Source organism: Phascolarctos cinereus, unplaced genomic scaffold, assembly GCF_003287225.1.
Source record: "Phascolarctos cinereus isolate Bilbo 61053 unplaced genomic scaffold, phaCin_HiC Scaffold_3;HRSCAF=262, whole genome shotgun sequence".
Lineage (NCBI taxonomy): Eukaryota > Metazoa > Chordata > Mammalia > Diprotodontia > Phascolarctidae > Phascolarctos > Phascolarctos cinereus.
Window position 1 is genome coordinate 193,881,497 of NW_027555736.1, and position 20,177 is coordinate 193,901,673.

At 39.0% G+C, this 20,177-nt stretch overlaps 1 protein-coding gene across 2 annotated transcripts in view; it reads right to left on the minus strand.

Annotated features, from left to right (window-relative positions):
- The window catches only part of NUBPL (NUBP iron-sulfur cluster assembly factor, mitochondrial), a 301,075-nt gene that overhangs the window by 19,815 nt on the left and 261,083 nt on the right, over positions 1–20,177 (minus strand). For both annotated transcript variants that reach the window (XM_078151398.1, XM_021004310.2), the window contains one exon: positions 18,112–18,232. In XM_078151398.1, the coding sequence (XP_078007524.1) occupies positions 18,112–18,232 (121 nt within the window). The remainder of the gene's footprint in view (positions 1–18,111; positions 18,233–20,177) is intronic.

Below are 20,177 nucleotides of genomic sequence, written 5' to 3' on the forward strand. Positions count from 1 at the left end.
GGGTGAGCCATTTAACCTCTGTCTACCTCAGTTTTCTCATTAATATAAAAATCTCTATAAAATAGGGATAATATAAATATATAAATACAAAAATCCCTGTAAAACAGGGATAATTGTACCTACCGAAAATGAAATAATATTTATAAAATTATTTGCAAATCTTAAAATGCTATCTAAATGTTGGCTATCATCAAGTGCGAGGAGAAGACTAAAGTGTAAGACACACAGGCTTCAGTAATTTCTAGGACATCATGAAGAAGCTTATCTTGAACCAAAAAAAAAAAAAACCACTGTAGAACCATCATAGTGAAAGAAACCATTTAAAAAAAAAAACTCACCTTTATATAGTGCTTTACAATTTACCACATGCTTGACTTCGATTATCCTCTAATTCAATATTATCATCATCATCTCTGTGCACCCTGGGACCCTGCAACCACGTCTTTCCTCTGGTCATTTCTATCTTAATGCAGCTGCTGTTCCACCATTCAACTGGACCTCCAGAGGCATCAGAGAGTTCAGCTGCTGAACTCCCTGAGTGCCACCTTGCCCTACACCCTATCTCACCTCTTTTCCATTTCTTTCTCTGAGAACTCTCATCAAATCAATATTACCATTGCCTCTGGAAAGGACTACCCTGTTGTCATCACTAACCCAGTGAAATATTCTCACCTGATCACCATTGCTCTATAGGTCCTTAAAGGCACTTTTGTCTGCAGCACTTAGCACAGTACTTAGCATACAGGAGGTACCTAATACATTTTTTTGTCTTCATTTGTTTCTCAGTTGGGGTAACTGAGATTCAGCAATGTCTTGACTCTCACAACAGCATTAGCTAACAAGTAGAAGGGCTGGACCATAAATCCAGATTTTCTATAGTCAAATCTAGTGCTCTTTCCACTATATTATATGCCCTCAAAGTCCTGTAATGAGATTTAAGTATCCAAATAAAAAACTGGGAGGTTTTCTAATTCAACAAATATTTTTTTAAACCAACTACATGCAAGACACTGTATTAAATGGGGGTGAGAAGGGCGCTTGAAAGAAATATAAGAAGAAATATAAAATGAAATATATAATGAAAAATATAAAATGAAAAAAAATTTTCCTCTGCCCTCAAGGTATAGTCTACTGGGAAAATACATGATGTAAACTGATGAGATACATGCTAATTTCAATCAGTCAGCAAATATGTATTCAACGTCTACTATATGCCAAGCACCGTGCTAAGCACTGGATATATAACGATCCCTATTCTCAAAACTTACGTTCTGACAGGGAAGAGAACAGGATATAAAGGACATAAAGAAATTACAAATAAACACAAAATAATAAAATCACAAGGTAGTTTGTGAAAAAAAAGGCACTAGCAGCAGAGAGAATCAAGACAAGTTTCATGTAGAAGAAGCTTTCATGATGCTTGATCTGTGTCTTGAAGGGAAGTGAGAGGTTGGTTTTATGAGGCAGAGATAAGGAGAGACTGCATTCCAGGCTTATGTCTGGGTCAAGGAGTGCAAAGACATGGCGAAAGGATTCAGAGCAATGTGTATAATGAGTAGGAAGAAGGCCTGCTTGGCTAGATAGCAAAATGTAAGGGAATAATTATAAAGCTGGAAAGATAGGGTGGGGCAAGGTTGTGATGGACTTTCAAAGCTTAAACAGAGGTTTTTATATATGATCCCTGAGGATCAATTTTGAGAAGACAAAAGCTACTCACTACCCATCAGGAAGGGTTTCCTAAAGGAAATGAAGTATGGGGTGAGCCTCAAATAAACGCCAGGTTTTCTAAGAGTATTTTTCCAAGAAATAATCATCTAGGACCATTTTCTTTTTCTGGTTTAACTCTCTCAGAAATAACTAACATAAAGAATATCAAAGTCTGGCTTGAAGTAAAAAATAAATATTATTTTCTTCAATAAAAAGCAATTACTTTTTAAATACTATGAAAAATATGGCAAACTTTTGCTATAAAAGCAGACAGTGGGATTTTCCTGGGGGACCAGGGGGAACCTTTATTTTAAAAACATTATTTAATAGTATAGTTTCGATATTTGGAATAAATTAGCAGAGACAAATGGAAGTAATAGATCAAAGGAAAAATGAGTCTAGGGACTCTGCAAGAATGTGGGAGATGAGATAGGAGGCAGGTTGTCTTTCCTGCCTGGTCATACAAGAAATCTTCAGTGCCAGGATATATCACTATGATAAATATGTAAAAAGTAGGGCTAGAATATGACATTCTCTAGAAAAATCAGCTGCAACTATGAAGAAGGAAAAGAGCAAAAATGAAGTGACCAATGGTAACATGTAGGGTAATAGACTATTTGAAGGAACAAGAAGAAAGTCTTATAAAAATCAAAAGGAAGAATATTATGTTTAATATATAAATAATACATTATAATATTTGACACAAGAATTAAGATATTTATATAATACTTTAAGGTTTGCAGTGCTCTGTACATACTAATCTCACTTCATCCTCATGACACTCCTAGGAGGATCTCTTAGCTACAATTATCCTTTCCGCATGACAGGGGGCAGAAGAGGAAGAGGGGGTGTTAGGGGCATGGCGCCCCATGCAATCTGGAAAATCTGTGTAAAAATTTTTGGCCCTCCTTTTGTACCAGAGAAGTCTGGATTTTTTTTCTTTTTCTCTTATGGGGTGTTTATAGTACCTTATTGTAAAATTTAGATTAAGTATCTGATCATATACTAAATTATACAATACTATACATATATTTTATGCATTTCTGTGTTTCTAAACTTTTCCTGTATTTGGCTGCTGCGCTTTGTGTGTCATCTATAGCTTCTCCAAAACTCCCCCCAAAATTCCCATTTAATTTCTTACATGAACCCACAATATACAGAAACCGAGAAGGGGAAAATTGCGGTGTAGAAGGGATAACTGTACTCTTCTCTGTTGGACTGCCATCCTTATAGTACAGGCCACAGCCTGACCTATTGTAACAGACTCTGAGACAATCTTCTTATTCTACCCCCCAACCCCAATCCATCTTTTACATTGACAGACTAATCTTTCTTATGTGCAAATCTAGCCTTATCATTCCTCTTTTAAACCTTCAATTATTCCCTATTCTCTGTTCAATTAGGTCTCAATTTCTTAGTCTGGCCTTTAAAGTTCTTCAGAATCTGATCCCATCCCCTCAATCTTTCCAGCCTTGTTTCACAGTAATCTAAGGCTCCAGTCACACCGGACTGCTCATCATTCCCTATAAATTTCCTAAGCTCTCCTACCACATACCACCCTGCACACCATTTCCTGTGCCTGCAATGCTGCCACCCCCTTCCCCTTGAAACCCTGCCCATTATTATCACAATCAGGGGAGCAGGGGAGTTGATCTATGAGGCAATAAGGCAGCAGTTGTTTGGCAAGAACCTGAAAGAGCATCAGCCTCTCATTCAGAGGCTAACTACAGGCAGCATATTAAAAATAATAATAATAGTAACATAACTAACATCATATAGCATTTAGAAATTTACAAAGCTCTTTACGTATGTTAACTAGTTTGAGCTTCACGACAACCTTGTGAGATCCAATAGCACCATTTTACATATGAGGAATCTGTGGCTTTAAGATTAAATAACTTGCCCAGGGTCACAGGCTGGGAGAACCAGAACCCCTGAGCGGGTGTTTGCACTGGTCCATTAAAATGTAATAGTTGAGGTGGAGGATGAAGAGGGAGAACTGAGAACTTTTTCCTGAAAAAGGCAGCTCCAGCATGTGGTTCTGGGTGTTACTTGGTTAGCTCTCCCTGTGTGTCTGTTCTTGCTTTCCCGTATTTGTGTATCCTCAGGAAATTTTAGGCTGTGCTGCATTCATGGAAGTGCAATAAACGAACATTAAAGGACCCCTGTGAGGTTAGTGACAGGTTCACTGGAAACGGTCCATATATTTTAACTTTTTGTGTGTGTTACAGACCCATTTGGCAGTCGGGTGAAGCCCAAGAACCTCTTTCAGCATATTGTTTTTAAATGTACAAAATAAAATACATAGAATTACAAAGGAAACCAATTATATTGGTCATGCCTATCACAATTTTAAAACAACTCCAACGTTCATAGACCCCAAGTGAAGAATCCATGCTTTATCTCTAAGATGCACCTCTGTCAGAAATCATAGGCCCATGGCACTAAAATCTGTAGGACTCTGGCAGTAATGGCAGCATATCAAACAGACTATAACCTAAAAAGGTTTGATGGATGCAACACACCAGCTGGGTGAACAGCTGCAGTAATGAGAGGGGGTGGCTGCTTGACTTGTGAAGCAGGAGGAGCATCCTAGAGGGAAGATCACAGAATCTGGATCAATGACCTCATCTATACGTTGTGGTTGCTGCCTCCTGACCCCACTGTCATTCCTCACTCATATTCCAGGGTAATAAGCACAGGCAAAAGCCTCTTCTAAGACCTTCTCCACAGGCCTGTAACAAAGGTAGATGGGAGGGGATTGAACCACGGATTAGGCAGTTACTCAGACAGGGGAGGGCCTATCGAAGAGAGCTTGCAACAGTTTAAGGCAAGCCTTCTTGTCTTTTAGCGATGGTCAGGTTGGCTCTCGGGCAGGGCAAGTAGTCTGTAATAGCATATAAAACTAATCTGCAACTTGGGTTGAGACGTTGCAATGTTTAAGGAAATATTTAAATGCAAAAGGCTTAAAGGACCACTTCGCAGGATATATGATGCCTGGGCATCTGATGCACAAACTGATGTGAATGTTTAGAAGCTGGGGTCAGGATCAGAAAACTATACAGTACTACTAGAGTGGACTGAGAGCCCCAACCCACATAGCTAGGAAGGCTCAGCTGGACACTAGAGGGTCCTAAGAAATCTGCCTGTTTCCAGGATGCTCTCCTTGATCATCTGTCCTGGTAGTGCAAACCTAGGGTTAAGTCCTTAGGAAGACAGAAGAGCCTCCCTGTTGGGTACATCAAGGCTATCCGGAGATGTTAGTCTCCTAAAGGATACAAGACCCTGTGAAGGGGCCTCAGTCACTGAGTTTAGGGCTATGAGCATCCATGCCTTCTTCTCCCATAACTAATCAGTTGGCAAGTCTTAGTAATTCTATTCCTACGACATCTCTCTCATCTCTTGCCTTCTCTCTGCTTGCACAGCCACAGCCCTAGTCAAAGCCCTCATCACCTTTTGGCCAGATTACAATAACAGCTTTTGTTGTTGTTGTTGTTGAGACAGTCAGGTTAAGTGACTTGCCCAGGGTCACACAGCTAGTAAATGTCAAGTGTCTGAGGCCGTATTTGAACTCAGGTTCTCCTGACTCCAGGGCCAGTGCTATATTCATTGCGCCACCTAGCTGCCCCAATAGTTTCTTAATTGTTCTCCTGCATCCAGACTCTCCTCTCCAAAACATCTTTGACACAGCTACCAAAATTATCTTACTAAAGCACAAGTCTGTCCTCCTCATGTTGGTAGACAGAAAGTATTTTGTTGTTGTTGTTGTTCCTCCTTCATTCTCGAAGAGGACTAATGACATCAGGGAGGGTGATGTCTTGACTTGCATTTAAGTGAGGCAGGACTGTGAAAAGTCATCAGCCTCACTCTCTCCTCCAGAGGCATCTGAGTCCAGTGGCAAAATATAGGTCAGGACTGGCTAAGGTCTTTCCCAGGTCTCAGTTTATCTGAGGCAACACCCATTCAGTGATTCAGTGATTTAAGGCTAGGAAAGAAATGAGGCAAAAGATGGTCTACTTTGCCTACTTAAAAAAAAAAATCAATCTGGGAGGGGAAGATCCTCAGGGTTTCTAGCCAGAACAGAAACAACTGCTATTTACACTCACTCAGAGCCATCAAAACCCAAACATTGACCAAGGGCTTGGGCTGGGACCTATCAATGGCTAATCAGTGAGAGCCAGAGTGATTCAGATTCAAGGCATAGTCGAGTAACTCCATTTGAATCCCAACGGGCTTTATCAAAGCCTGGTTTTCCAGAGCTCTATTTCAAGCAATCATAAATTAAACTACATGGGACAAAAGATTTAACTATCCCTGATGGGGAGGGAGGGGGAATGATAGAATAAATAGGGAAAAGAAAAAAAAATCTAGCCCCCAAACCCTAAGATATAAGAAGATGGGATTTTACTTGGGACTTGAAGCCAAGAGGTCTGTACCTCTTGATGAGGAGGGAGAGCATCCTAGATATGGAGGACAGCAAGAAAAAATGCTGGAACCCAGAGATGGGGTGTCTAGTTCATGGAACAGCAAGGAGGCCAGGGTCACTGGATCAAAAGTATATAGCAAGGAGTCAAGTGGACTTGACTGGAAGGATAGGAGAGAGCTAATCTGAAAGGCTCTGAACATGAAAAAGAAGATTTTGTATTTGATCCAGGTGGCAATAGGGAACCATTGGAGTTTATTAAATTAGGCGTAGGGATGGGGTGCAGTAAGATCCACCAGCAGATTATTGGCCAGGCATGAGGTGATGAGTGATGGCAATGTCAGAGAAGAGAAGGGGGCATATTTGAGAAATGTTTCAAAGGTAAAATCCACAGGTCTTGGCAACAGATTTGATATGGGGTGAGATTGGGGTGGGTATAACAAATAGTGAGGAGTCCAGGATGGCACCTAGGTTGTGAGCCTGGATGACTGGGAGCAGGGTGTTGCCCTCAACAGCAACAGGGAAATCAGGAAGTAGGGAGATTTGGTGGGGCAAGAGTATGAGTTCAGTTTGGGACATGTTGAGTTTAAGATGTAATCTTACAATCTACCTCCAAATTGCCTTTTCAATCTAACTTCATATGACATCTCCTAGACTCTATGTTCCAGTCAAACGGGATTACTTGCTGTTCCCTAATAAATTCAATATTCTATCTCCCGTCTTTCTATCTACACTAGTAAAAGCTGGAGTGTGAGCCCTTTGCATCTCTGCCTTTCACAGTCTTATTTTCCTTCAAGATTCAACTCTGGTGCCCAGTCATCTGTAAAGTATTCCCTAATTTCTTCCATTTTTAATTCTCCTTTTCTACTCAAATTACCTTGTATTTACATTGCTGTGCACATGTGTGCTCTGCCTTGGAAGAATGTAAACTTCTTGAGGGAGTTTTTGTCTTTTATCTCCGGTTTGGCACCTAAAACAGAAAATAGCTCCCTGTACACAGTAGGCCATTTTACAGGCTGAGAGTGGTTAAGTGACTGGAATGTGATCACACAGCTACTAAATGTCTAACCCAGGATTTTAACTCAGGTCTTCCTGACTCCAAGTCCTATGAAACCTATAGCTTAGGGCAGAGCAAAAGAATTATGCTTTAGAGCAGCGATTCTTAACTTTTTGTGTGTGTCATGGACCCTTTTGGCAATCTGGTGAAGGCTATAGACCCTCATCAGAATCTAGTTTTTAAATATATACACACAGATAGACAGACAGATAGATAGATACGATTACAAAGGCAATTAACAGTGATGAAATACAATTATTGAAATATTAAAAAACCAAGTGCACAGACTCCAGGTTAAGAACTCCTTCTCTAAAGAAAGACTTTCCTTGACAGTTACTTGGCATGACTGAAAGAAGACCCTTGGGAGGATTGATGAGGCAAGAAACCATTCCAATGTCTTGGCAGATTAAGGATTCACTCAGGCCCCCTTATTTTTGGGGGGTGGAGTGTCAGCAAATCTTTCACAGAGGAACTGTTAACAGCTATAATGGCTCCGAAAGACCAACACTTGTCTTGCACATGAGCTCAGAGAATGGATTCTTCCAAACCTGGCTCACAAGAACCTGGCTTTAATATCCCTCAACTCATTTAGCAACTGGAGCCTTAAGTCAAGGTAACCTGGGGGAAGGGGCCAACCAGGATATTTCTTGCTAAGAAATTATCAGTCCAGAAGTCGATACAAAGATATAGAGAAATCCCACAGGCTAAGTCTTCTATGTTCAAGTCTCTGTCCTAGTTAGGAGCACCTTGAGAAGGGAAGGAGTTTTAGGAGGTAAAAAGGAGGTAGAGGGGGAGACTGGAGGGGCCTTTCTTGCTGCTAGGAAGCTATCAACAGTGTAAGGTGCCTTTTCCTGTCCTGCTCCTTGAGCCGGCCACCACCACAGATGACACTGTGATCATCAGAACCAGGAAGTTCATGACAAACAGACTTCTTCAACATAAATAGATGGTTATAGACATGCTTCATCCTGGAAAGGCCACAGTGCCTAAGACTGAAATTTGAGAAAAACTGGCCAAGACGTGTGAGACAACTCCAGATGTCATTTTTGTCTTTGGATTCAGAACCCATTTTGGTGGTGGCAAAACAACAGGCTTTGGCATGATTTATGATCCCTTGACTATGTAAAGAAAAATGAACCAAACCACAGACTTGCAAGGCTCAGCCCGCATGAGAAGAAAAAGACAACAAGAAAACAGTGAAAGGAATGCAAGAGCAAAATGAAGAGAGTCAGGGATTCTGCAAAGGCAAATGTCAGGGCTGGCAAAAAGAAGGAATAAAAGGCATTATTGACGATGTTTATTCATGAAGATAATACAGATTTTTCTTCAAAGCATAAATAAACTATGTAAGAATATTTTAAAAAATTTAAGGCAAAGTTTCTGGCCTTTTCCCATCCCAAGTGAGTTTTTTCCCTTTAGGAGAAGGTAAGGAAGACTAGCTGCAAGAAAAGACAGCAAATGCTAGACAAGGACCACTAAGGTAAGCCATAAAGGCCCTTACAGATATGAAGCCACTAACTTAGAAAATGGTAATGGAATAATACTAACCCAAAACAGCAAGAAAAAAGAGGCCCAGGTGGACCTGCAGGTCACTATATAACTCTTTGCAAGGGGTAGTCAGTAAGAAAAGGTTACTGCCTTCTTCTTTGGAGATGATACTCTTACTTTGGAAGGGGTGACTCTATTGTACCACAATCCAGAAGTAGGGACAATTGATGTATTCGGCAGGAAGGCAATAGTTGTTGCAAAGAGCCATTGTGAGAGTACCAGCCTCAAAGCCTGAACTGCATGCTCGTGATTAGGCTGACATATCATAAGGCAGTGTCAGAGTTGTGTATCTGTTGGAGGGAAGAAGACTTCTCTCTGTATACAACATGGCAGACTCCCAGGATCTAGATCATTAGGTGTCTTTTCCTTTGTTTCTCATAACTTTCACTGGTTTGTATACCTGCTTTCTACCGCTACCAAGTCTTTCTGAGATTAGTCTATGCATCAGGGTATTCTTGATGAAGACTGGAGATGGAGACATGCAGACTTCTGCACATAACATTCTATAGCCGACCATATCTGTACAAGTGTACACCTATGCAAGTGACTGTAAGATATAGAGAAATCAAGTCAACAAGTAGAGAATGCAAAAAAAAAAAGCTATTGTGCTTATTTTTTTTTGGAGGGGATGAGAGAAAAACATTTGGTTCAAAGAGCAAAATATCCCTCAAACGCCCTCTTCTAACAATGTCTTTCTTATGCAAGTTTCAAAATCCTACAAGAAACTGTAATAGATATAACAACAGATCTCACTATATTTAATGACCTCATGCTTTTTATTATCAATTGAAGGATAAATCAAAGAGACATATGTTTGCCAAAGGCATTTACCATCATCAGAGTATATCCAATGCAAAGGTGAAATGCAGGAAGGATGCCTTATAGTTATTTAGGTCATTCACACTGAAAATCTCTTAACTGACATCCGTAATCACTCAAGAGTTCAGCCTAATTATCCACACAGGAAAACTGAAGCAGATAAATGAATGCCTATCATCCAATGATGATCACAAGCAATTGGATGCACAACTCATTTTTCTACTTAACAAACTTATTATTAAGTACCAACTAGGTTCAAAGCACTGGGGCTACAAGACAGAAATGAAATAGTATTGGCAACTAGGGGTTTACACTATACAAAAGTATACAATATGAAAGTATGTATCTAATACGTGGGAAAATTGAAGGAGAGATAACTAATAACTTGGAGTGGTCACAGAAGGCTTCGCAAAAGAGGTGGCACCTGAGCTTAACCTTGAAGGCAGACAAGGCTTATGAGATGGAGAGGAGTCCAGTGCATTCTAAGGATGGGCCAGAGTGTGAAGAAATACACAGACCCAGAAGATGGAGTATCAGGTCAGGGGAGTGGGTAGCAATTGAATTTAGCAGAAACAAAGCTCATGAAAAGAAATGATAAGAAATAAAGCTAGAAAGGTAGATGGGAACTAGCTTTCCATTGTGTACTCTCTGTTTGATGAGGAAACTCTGTGAAGTGTCAGTTGAGGCTATTATTAAAGATGAAATAACACGAAATATGGTATTATAGAGAGAGGAAGTTCTGCCATTGGATGGCAAGGAAATAGTTATAAATAGACCATATTGGAGAGAAGTGTTGGAAGGCCCAAGGAAGCACCAAATAATTTTCTTCAGCAATTGGCAGGATCATAGTATCACAGATCTAAAGCTATGGAAAAGAGCTATCTATCTATCTATCTACCTATCTATCTATCTATCTATCTATCTATCTATCATCTATCTATCCTGCTTATTTTGCAGATGAGGAAATTAAGGCCCATAGAGATGAAATGACTTGCCCAAGGTCTCATAAGTACTAAAAGGTAGAGCAGAAATTAAAACTCAAGTCTTTTGACTCTGCATTTCAGGGCTCTCCCTATTGTGCCACAAAGGTTTAATATAGAATTACTTCAAACAGAATGAACTGATAGAAGTAAACTATGATCTTATGATCTAGGAAAGAGGAGCTATGGTTTTAAGTTAGTTATTGAACCTAGTAGGTGCTTCCTTCTCAAGTCTCCTTTGCTTAATTATCATTGGTCTCCTGCCAACTGGCTGTGAGTATACCCCATTCCTTTCCCTGGGTAATCTCACAGATTCCCATTGATTCAATTGTTATCTCTAAGCTGATGACTCTCACATTTATATACCCAGCCCTTGTCTCTCTTCTGAGGCCTAATATCAAGTCATTCACTGCCTTTTTGACCTTTCCCATTAAATATTCCATAGGCATATCTAACTTAATATGGCCAAAATAGAACTCTACTTTTCACCCCACACCCACCCCTCTTCCTAACTTCCCCATTTTTTAGTTTTTAAGGTTCACCTCAACTGAGCATCAACCTCACCTCCTCTTTCTCTCTCAACCCCCCTATCCAATCACTTGCCAGAATCTTAATGATTTTTTTCTCCATAGCCATCCTCTTCTCTCTATTTCCACAGCTACCACCCTAGTGCAGATTCTCACTGCCACTCACCTAGAGTACTGCTGAAGCCTTTTAACTGCTCCCCCGACTCCTCTTTTCTAATTCACCCTCCTCATAGATGCCAAATTGATATTCTTAAAAAGCCAAGGTCTGATCATGCCATTCCCCTGCTCAGAAAGCTCCAGGAGCTCTTAACTGCCTCCATTATATCCAGAATAAAATACAAAGCTCTTTGTTTGGCATTGAAAGCCAGATCCACAATCTGGCAGCCGCCCTTTCAGTGATTATTAGTACTCCACCTCACTCAATCTATGATCCAACTAAACCGTCCCTATAGACCACTGGGCTTGGAATCAGGAAGATCCGAGTTTAAATCCAGCCTCAGATGCTTACTAGTGGTGTAGCCCTGGGCAAGTCATTTAACCTCTGTCTACCTCAGCTTCCCCCCCTGTAAAATGGATCAAATGAGGTGATATTCATAATGTGCTTGGCATAGTGCCAGGCACAGAGTAGGCATTTAATAAACATTTGTTTCCTTCCTTCCTTGTACATGACATTCTAGCTGCCATCCCCATGCCTGCTATATATACTCCTTCTTTACTGGTACATCTTAATCTCCCTAGTTCCTTTCAAAACTCAGCTCAAGTGCCAGCTCTAACATGAGGCTTCTCCTAATTATTTCTCCCCCAGGTCCTAGTGAAAATCATCTTGTGTTTACTGCGCAAACATTCTGTTTAATTATAGGTAAACCTGACATTTTCCCTGATGAATGTAAGCTCCCTGAAGGGAAGGACTACACGTTTATGTTTTTGTCTTTGTATTGCCAGTATCTGGCATAGCCCGTGGCAGCTGCTTAATAAATGCTGACTGACCTGACTTAATTGACTCATCATAGGGCTGGGCCACTGATACACAGAACCTGGATGGTTGCTGTGGACAGGCAGGAAGAAGAGGGAGGAGCAGGCTGGACTGTTTCTGGGAAAATGCACCAAAGTTTTAACAATCTCTGAAATAAAGTCTAAAGTAGTTAATATCAGCATTCTTCCGACAGTGCTACCTTGTCACAAGTCATGGCACATCATAATCGCTGAAGAATTATAGCTGAGGATCACCAAAAGGTCAATGAAAAGAGACACCATGTGTGTGAGTAGGGTTCAATACTTAATGATGAAAAACTGCTTCAGAGCTGAAAAGGAGGTTACCAGGGAGATTTATGACTTGTAGATGATTCATGTAGAAAGTGAGGAACACCCAGTGGGCAGCCCACCTACGCCATTGGCATCCACACCACATCAGGAGATCCAGAGGAAGATGCCTTTAGGGCAGGCTCCCTCAGGAGGATTTGTAGAGGACACAAACTAGGCATATGGGATTGGAAGACATGGATGGGCTGCAGTCTGCATCACCGATGGGACTTACTACACTGATGAGGACACAGACCCATCTGAAGACTGCAGTAAGTTGTGTCTGATACCAAAGAAATCTCACATGTCGTACTGTGCTGAGATCTCAGTGTAGAAAGCATCAAAGGGCTGGGCAATGGCGACTAGGTCACAAACTCACAGCTTCATGAGATCATAGCTGTAGAGAAAGAAAAGGCCTAGATATCATTATTTTTAAAATAAGGAAGCTGAGCCCTAGAGAGGTTAACTGACATGCTCAGGGCCACAGGCACTAAGTGACCAGTCCCAGCTTTGAGCCCAGGTCGCATTGTTTCCAAATCCAAGACTCCTTCCACCAGCAACATATTTCGAACCTTTCCTGTTCTCTCAGTCATGCCTATGTTTGAGATCGTGGAACCTTGGTGCTTATCTTTCAAGATTTGATTCAAATGTCTTCTCCTCAATGAGGATCTTCCCTGATGCTGCTAGGTGCTGCGTGAGGCCTGAAGTCAGGAAGTTCAGATTCAGACTCAAACATTTACTAGCTGTGTGGCCTTGGGCAAGTCACACTGTTTACCTCAGTTTCCCCATATGTAAATGGGGATAATAACAGCACTTATCTCCCAAGGTTATAAGGATCAAATGGGATTATTGTAAAGCATTTAGAATAAGGCCTGGCATAGAGTACACACCATATAAATATTAGCTACTTTTATTATCATTTTTAATGCCTCCAAATGAGTAATTAATTATCTTTCCATTTCAGACTTTAGTTTGTACTTCTCTTATGTTCTCATTTGGTTCCATTTCCATTTACTCTTATTTCTGCATGTTTTGTATCCCCTGTTGGATTGTATGTTTTACAAAACTGAGGGTAAGGGGCATCCAATTTATCTTAATATCTCTCTAAATACATGGTCTGCACGTGACAGGCATTTACCATTGAACTAATTTGTACAACAGCATTCTTGCTTTGGTTCAATATTTTTTTCTTTTATATTTTTCAACAGAAACTTCATGTCATCCTTACAGCTATATCTACAAGAACTAAATAACTGAGCATTGTTGTAACTACCTCAAGACTACATGAAGTCAGGGGCAGTTAGGTGGTGGAGTGGATAGAGCACCGGCCCTGAAGTCAGGAGGACCTGAGTTCAAATATGGCTTCAGACCAAACACTTGACACCTACTGGCTGTGTGACCCTGGGCAAGTCACTTACCCCCAACTGCCTAAAAAAAAAAAAAGACTACATGAAGTCAAAGGAATGACTGGAACCATCTCTTTTTTTAAGTTAGAATTTGCATTTAACAATATATATACCTATTTTAAGTAGGTTTTTTATTATTTAGCAAATCATGTAGCACAATTTCAAAGCAATGAGCATTGTTATTTTGTGAGATGATGTGATAACATTTGTAAAACACTTGGCACAGTACCTGGCACATAGTAGGTGCTTAATAAATGTTTGTTCCCTCACTTCCGTGAGGGAGTAGCAAGTACTTTTTAAAGTGCAAGTAGGATTAAAAAAAAAAACTATCAAACCAGTGCAGCTGCATGGAAACACTGTCCTGAGCAGCTTTTTTAAAAAAAAATTAGCCAGGAGAAAGAACTGATGGTGTCTGAACACAGACTGGAGCATTTTTTTTTTAAACTTTATTTTTCTTGGGGGTTTTTTTGTCTGTGTTTTCTTTCACAACATGACTATTACGGATATGTTTTGCATGACTACACATGTACAACCTATATCAAATTGCTTGCCTTCTCAATGAGGGAGGTGGGGAGGGAGGAAGGGAGAGAATTTAAAACTCAAAGTTTTAAAAACAAATGTCAAAAATTGTTTTTACATGTAACTGGGGAAAAATAAAATACTAAATAAACACACAAAAAAATAGCCAGTACCTTCTTTTGACTTTGACAGACCTCAACTTGAGTTGCTATCGATATATTAATTTCTCCTTTTACAAATGATGGATCAAATTATCACTCTTAAGATTAGTGATAATAATAACTGCAACAACAAACTGAAGCTGTAAGTACAACTCCTATTCAAGGAAATGTCTTCTCTAAATGCAAGGAATTTTTTATTAAGTATGGTTTATTGTAATTCTTTTTGCTTTCATGTTGTGTTAAAGGACTCTTCTGAATAAAGGACTCTTCACTTATAACATCATAAGTTTGCATTGCTAAAAATTGAAGATTTTTTTTTCTTTATAACTTTTGAAAAAGATTTTGCCCCTGTACTCTAAAATACCAGTGTCATTGTAAGGCTATTCTCAGGATACCCAAGTGGAACATACTGCCCACCCTGAGATAACAATCCTTTGCCAATGCCACTTAGGTCAGAGGTGTCAAACGGGTGGCTCACAATGCTCTTGAGTTTGACCCAAACCAGATTATAATATAATTGGGAAATATGTAACAAAATAAATAAAAATACAATAAAACATAGATAATATTACATTTTAAAACTAAGCCAACATGTGGCCAATAGAAAACCTTATTCATGGTTTAAGAGCCTCTGTTCTATTTGAGTCTGACACCACTGACAGGTAATGAGAACCAAGTTATCATGGGTTTTCATGCTAGACAGTTGATGCCTACCTCTGAGGCCAGTGATGGTTTCAAATGTGTACCAAGGCTGAGATGCCACAAACCCAATCATAATGGCAGAAAAGACTGTCCATTAGATCAAGCACATATCCCCTTGCCAATCAGTGCTCTTAAATTTAAAATATCCGTGAAAAGTGGGACCTTACTGATAAAGAGTGACATTAGCAACCAAGCCTTTTCTCTATATAAACAACAGCAACCACATCGCTATAATCTTCACCAGATGCTGGTCTGGCTTTTAGCATGGAAAAGGATGATAATGGTCCAGGGATTCTATAGACCTGGAGAAGCATGTTCCATGATGTTTAAAAAATTCAAGAGACATAGTTTTGGGGTCATTAATAATTTTATTAATAATTCCAGCATTTTATTAATAAAAGGGCTAGTGACACTCTCAAATGCCAAAGATGAACCATGGCAGTGGGCTCACAGTTTATATGCCCTTAGAAGAGTGGAGTTCCTGAGGGTAGCAATCAACTATGATTAGTCAACAATCAATGAGAGACAATGAATAGTACAATGAGAGGTGGGCCTATTCAAATAAAGGCTGTAACTTTGATTATGTCATTTACTTCCAAATCATGCCCAGCTTAGGAGAAATTAAAACAAAGCATCTATATCTCCCACCCTAGCCTGAACAGAAGACAAAGAAGACAAAGGAGTTTCATGTTAGATTAAATTCCTTGTAAGGATGAGTGGGGTAGCACTACAGATTGAGGAGAATGGTAATCCTATTTCCCATCCTATCAGTCCTGTCCCTTAGAAGCTAAGCTTCAAAATGAGGATTGTGGAAAAAGGATCTCCCCATATCATTAGTTATTAATAATTATTTCTCTCAATTCGTCAACTAGAGGGACCTCCTACGGGGCCTTAACAGTTTTCTCACTCTTTGTACTGGCCAGGTATAACTTATACCCTTCAATAAACTCTGCTGGAAATTATGTGAGTTTTATATCAGGTTTTGCCAAAAACTTTTAATGCCAAAAAGGTAACACTTAACATATAACTATCTGTTTAAAGAGCATTTCCTGCTAAATGTTGGAGAGTGGGCAGTGGGAGGGGTGCCCTAATGACCTCTCTGTTCCTTGGAATTAGCTCCACAGATGTTGGGGAAGCATTGAGAAAAGACTAGAAACATAGTTGGCCCCCTCATGTGAAATATAAAAAGAATTATGAACAATGAAGTGTTCATGAAATACAAATGTGTATATGATTAGAGTGTAAATAACATACAAATGAATCTTCTAAAAATTAGACTTTCCTTAATTAGAAAATGTTTATTTTGTTAAAAAAAATGTAGGCTTTGGCAGATACCACTAAGGATGACACAATGCATGGTGAATTTTTCTTAGATTTGTTTGTAGTACCTGAAGTTATAAGCCAAATTCAAATACACAGACTTTATTCTGTAACATTGCTAATATAAGCTAACAGTGCCCTTCTAATTATGCATTTATTTTTCTTCATAAACATGTGTCAGTCTCTTATGTTATTATGTAGATTTGGGTAATTGAACTTCTTAGGTTAGTTACATGAAAAACATTTATAGAGTATAATTATTGGATATAATTATAGTAATATATCAAAATAGTTTATTAGTATTCACCTAGGTACTAAAGCAAATGCACCACAACAATAAGGTTTAACTCCATCTGTGGCAAATTCAATTACCGTAGGTAATGTTTCGTTATTCTTTGATCTCTGAGAGGTCTTAACCATACAATTTTTTTTTAAAAGTACTAATGGCTAATAATTTCAATAACACTCTCTCTTTGTCTCTTTTATCGGCTACCCATCATTTCCCTCTGCTTAATTATTCATTCATAATTAAACCAATGCCTAAATCAGTTTTTTAAAATTGGATTAAGTTGTATGGGATTTGGTATATAACATTTTATAGGAAATCATCATTTTAACATATTTAACACACCACCATTTAGTCCCTCTAAAGCTAACTCATTCTTAAATTCAAAGCTAACCATTTATAACATTATATTAAGGTAGATTTCTTATAGAAAAATGAGAGGAAAATCACAGAAGGCAGCAAATTGTACTTTCTAAACAAGAGAGAACAAATGCAATGATTTTTACATAAATGTCTTTAGATATATACCAAGAACTAAAGTTTACATGGAATCTTAATGGATATCCTTCCATATAATGAATAAACATTTTCACATATACCTATTTATATTGATAGATATGACCCAAATTTGGCACACAAATTGCTGATTGCCAACTGAATATGTAGTCTTCCAAATCACAGTCTGCGGCTCATAAAACTCTTCTATCAAACTAAAACTAGAGATTACCTTCTATTTATAATGCATGTAACAGGTATATACCTAATTATTTGCATGTTGCCTCCCCACTTCTTATTAATGAAGTCCTTGAAAGCAGGGGTCATATTTTTGCCTGTATTTGCATCCTCAGAGCTTAGCATGGTGCCTGGCACATGTTAAGTTCTTTGTTTGCCAATTGTTTAATCGATTAGGGCAGTTATCATAATAGTTGACAAAGAACATCTCCTAACTAAAGGAGGCAGTGTGCTATACGGGAAACAGAAGTGGATTCAGAGTCAGAGAATCTGGGATCCAATCCCAACTTACTGCATGTGTGACACTGACAAGTCACTTTATTTGTGACTTGTGAGCCTCAGATTACTCATCTATAAAATATGGGGATTGTACTGAACAGTCTCTACGGTCCTTTTTAATTCTAAATCTATGATCTTAAGATCCTAATTCATAACAAGCCTTCTACTGGCAGTATTCTAAAAAGCTAATAAAGGTTATCACAAAGATCAGCACTAGAGTGCTCACATTTAAAAACATGAATCAAATGCCTTTTAATATTTCCTTAGACATCAATATTTCCCATATCTCCCCAGACTCTAATGCTGCTTTCTCTCAAAACAAAACAAAATAAAACACTGTTCTTACCTAAAACATCAAGACCAAGGGTTTTTGCTAGTTTCTTTGCACCATCAGCTCCAAAAATGTGAGTTTCATGTTTACATTTTGGACACTGGAAAACACTCATGTTTTGGATGAGACCCAGAACCTGTTCAAATAAAAGCACATATTTAACACCACAATTCAAACAGAAACAGTGTCGTTGTTTTTAAATATTAGCTAGAATCATGGTTTAAACCAAAAGTTCCAGGGACCCACTTAGGATGAACAAGTAACAGAAATAGTTAGATAATAACCATCGAATAAATGAACGTACTATTATACACATAATACACACATATATTATTATACAGCATAATTAGCCAGAAAACAAGCCCATCACACTTGTAGAAATACTGCCACTGAAGGCAAAATTATAGAGCTTTAAAAATGCTTTACATGTAAACTACTTACCTCACCATTACTAGCACTTGGATATTTGATACTATTATGTAAACATGAAAGCTGGAATTTGGGAGGAAGGAAGGACCTTGTTAAGGCTTCCAAGAGTAGCCAAGAAGTAGGATAAAATAGAGTTGGGATTCTCCAAAATATCGAGTTCCACCATAAAAAAGTCTTCATTGTTGTTCTGCTGTGTCCAACTCTTCAAGACCCCATTTAGAATTTTCTGGGAAAATATACTGGAAAGGTTTGCCATTTCCTTCTCCAGCTCATTTTACAGATGAGGAAATTGAGGCAAACAGGGTTAAGTGATTAGCTCAGGGTCATACAGCTAGTAAAGTGTCTGAGGCTATATTTGAACTCAGGTCTTCCTGACTCCAGACCTGGCACTCAATCCACTGTGCCACTTAGCTGCCCCTGGTGTCAATCTTACATTTTAACAAATTCCATCTTCTCAAAAACTCCAAAATATTCAAGCTCAGGCCTTTCTCAAGGTCAATTTCTCTTCTAATCCTATTTTGCCTGAGAGTAAGAAGCACTATCTATTTCCCAGGGTACAACCACAATGTGAAGCTTGTGGTACAAAAAGCCCAGAAAGGATATTGCCTGCATCATGCCATATGTCACTCTAATGTAATTTGTCATTCACCTCAATCTCTTCCCTGAGCTTTAGTCCTGCATCACCAATTACTATTAGACATTTCAAACTGAATGTCCTGAAGACATCCTAAACTCAGTAGAGTTTACTGAGCTCATTGAACTCATCATCTTTTCCCCCAACTCTTCCTCTTTTCCAAACTTTCCTATTTAAGTCAAAGGCATGACCTTTCCTCCTGTCTCCCAGGTTAGAAACCTTGACATTCTCCCAGATTCCTCACTTTCCTTCACCCCACATAGCCAATAGGTTGACAGCTCTTGCTGTTTCTAACTCCACAATATCTTTCACATCCAGTCCCATCTCAGTTCTGGCCCTCATGACCTCTCACCTAGATTATCAGCCTTCTAATTGTTCTGCCTCGAGTTCTTTCCACCCTCCATTCCATCCTACATACTGTTGCAAAAGGAGTTTTCCTTAAACACAGATTTGTGTAGGATCAAACGAGATCATATATGCAAACTGCTTTGTACACCTTAAAAGTACTATACTAATATTAGTTATCTGACCATATGACTCCCTTTTCTAGTTAACTCAATTGGCTTTCTGATGTCTCTAGGATAAAGTATAAATTCCTTTGTTCAGCTTTTAGAATTCTATACAACCAGTCTCCAACCTCCAGAGTGAATGGCTATTATTTTCCCTCCTATATTATATCCAGCCAAATTGGCCTTCTTTCTGTTCCTCAATTATGATATTCTCTATGCCTGTGCACTGGCTATCCCCCATGCCTAGAATGCACTCCCTCCCTCCTTTCTTATGCCTCATAGAGACTGTTTCTTCCTGTAAAATACAGCTCATACATTATCTTCTGATGAATTCTTTACAGATTCCACCTCAGCCCCAAACTACCTTGTATATATTTATATTTATCAATTTTGTATTTATGCCATATATTTTTATATTTATTGTCTTCCCTATTGTAATGGAAGTTTCTTATAAGCTTCATTATTTATAGTCATATCTCCAGGGCCTAAGACAGTACCTGACACAGAGT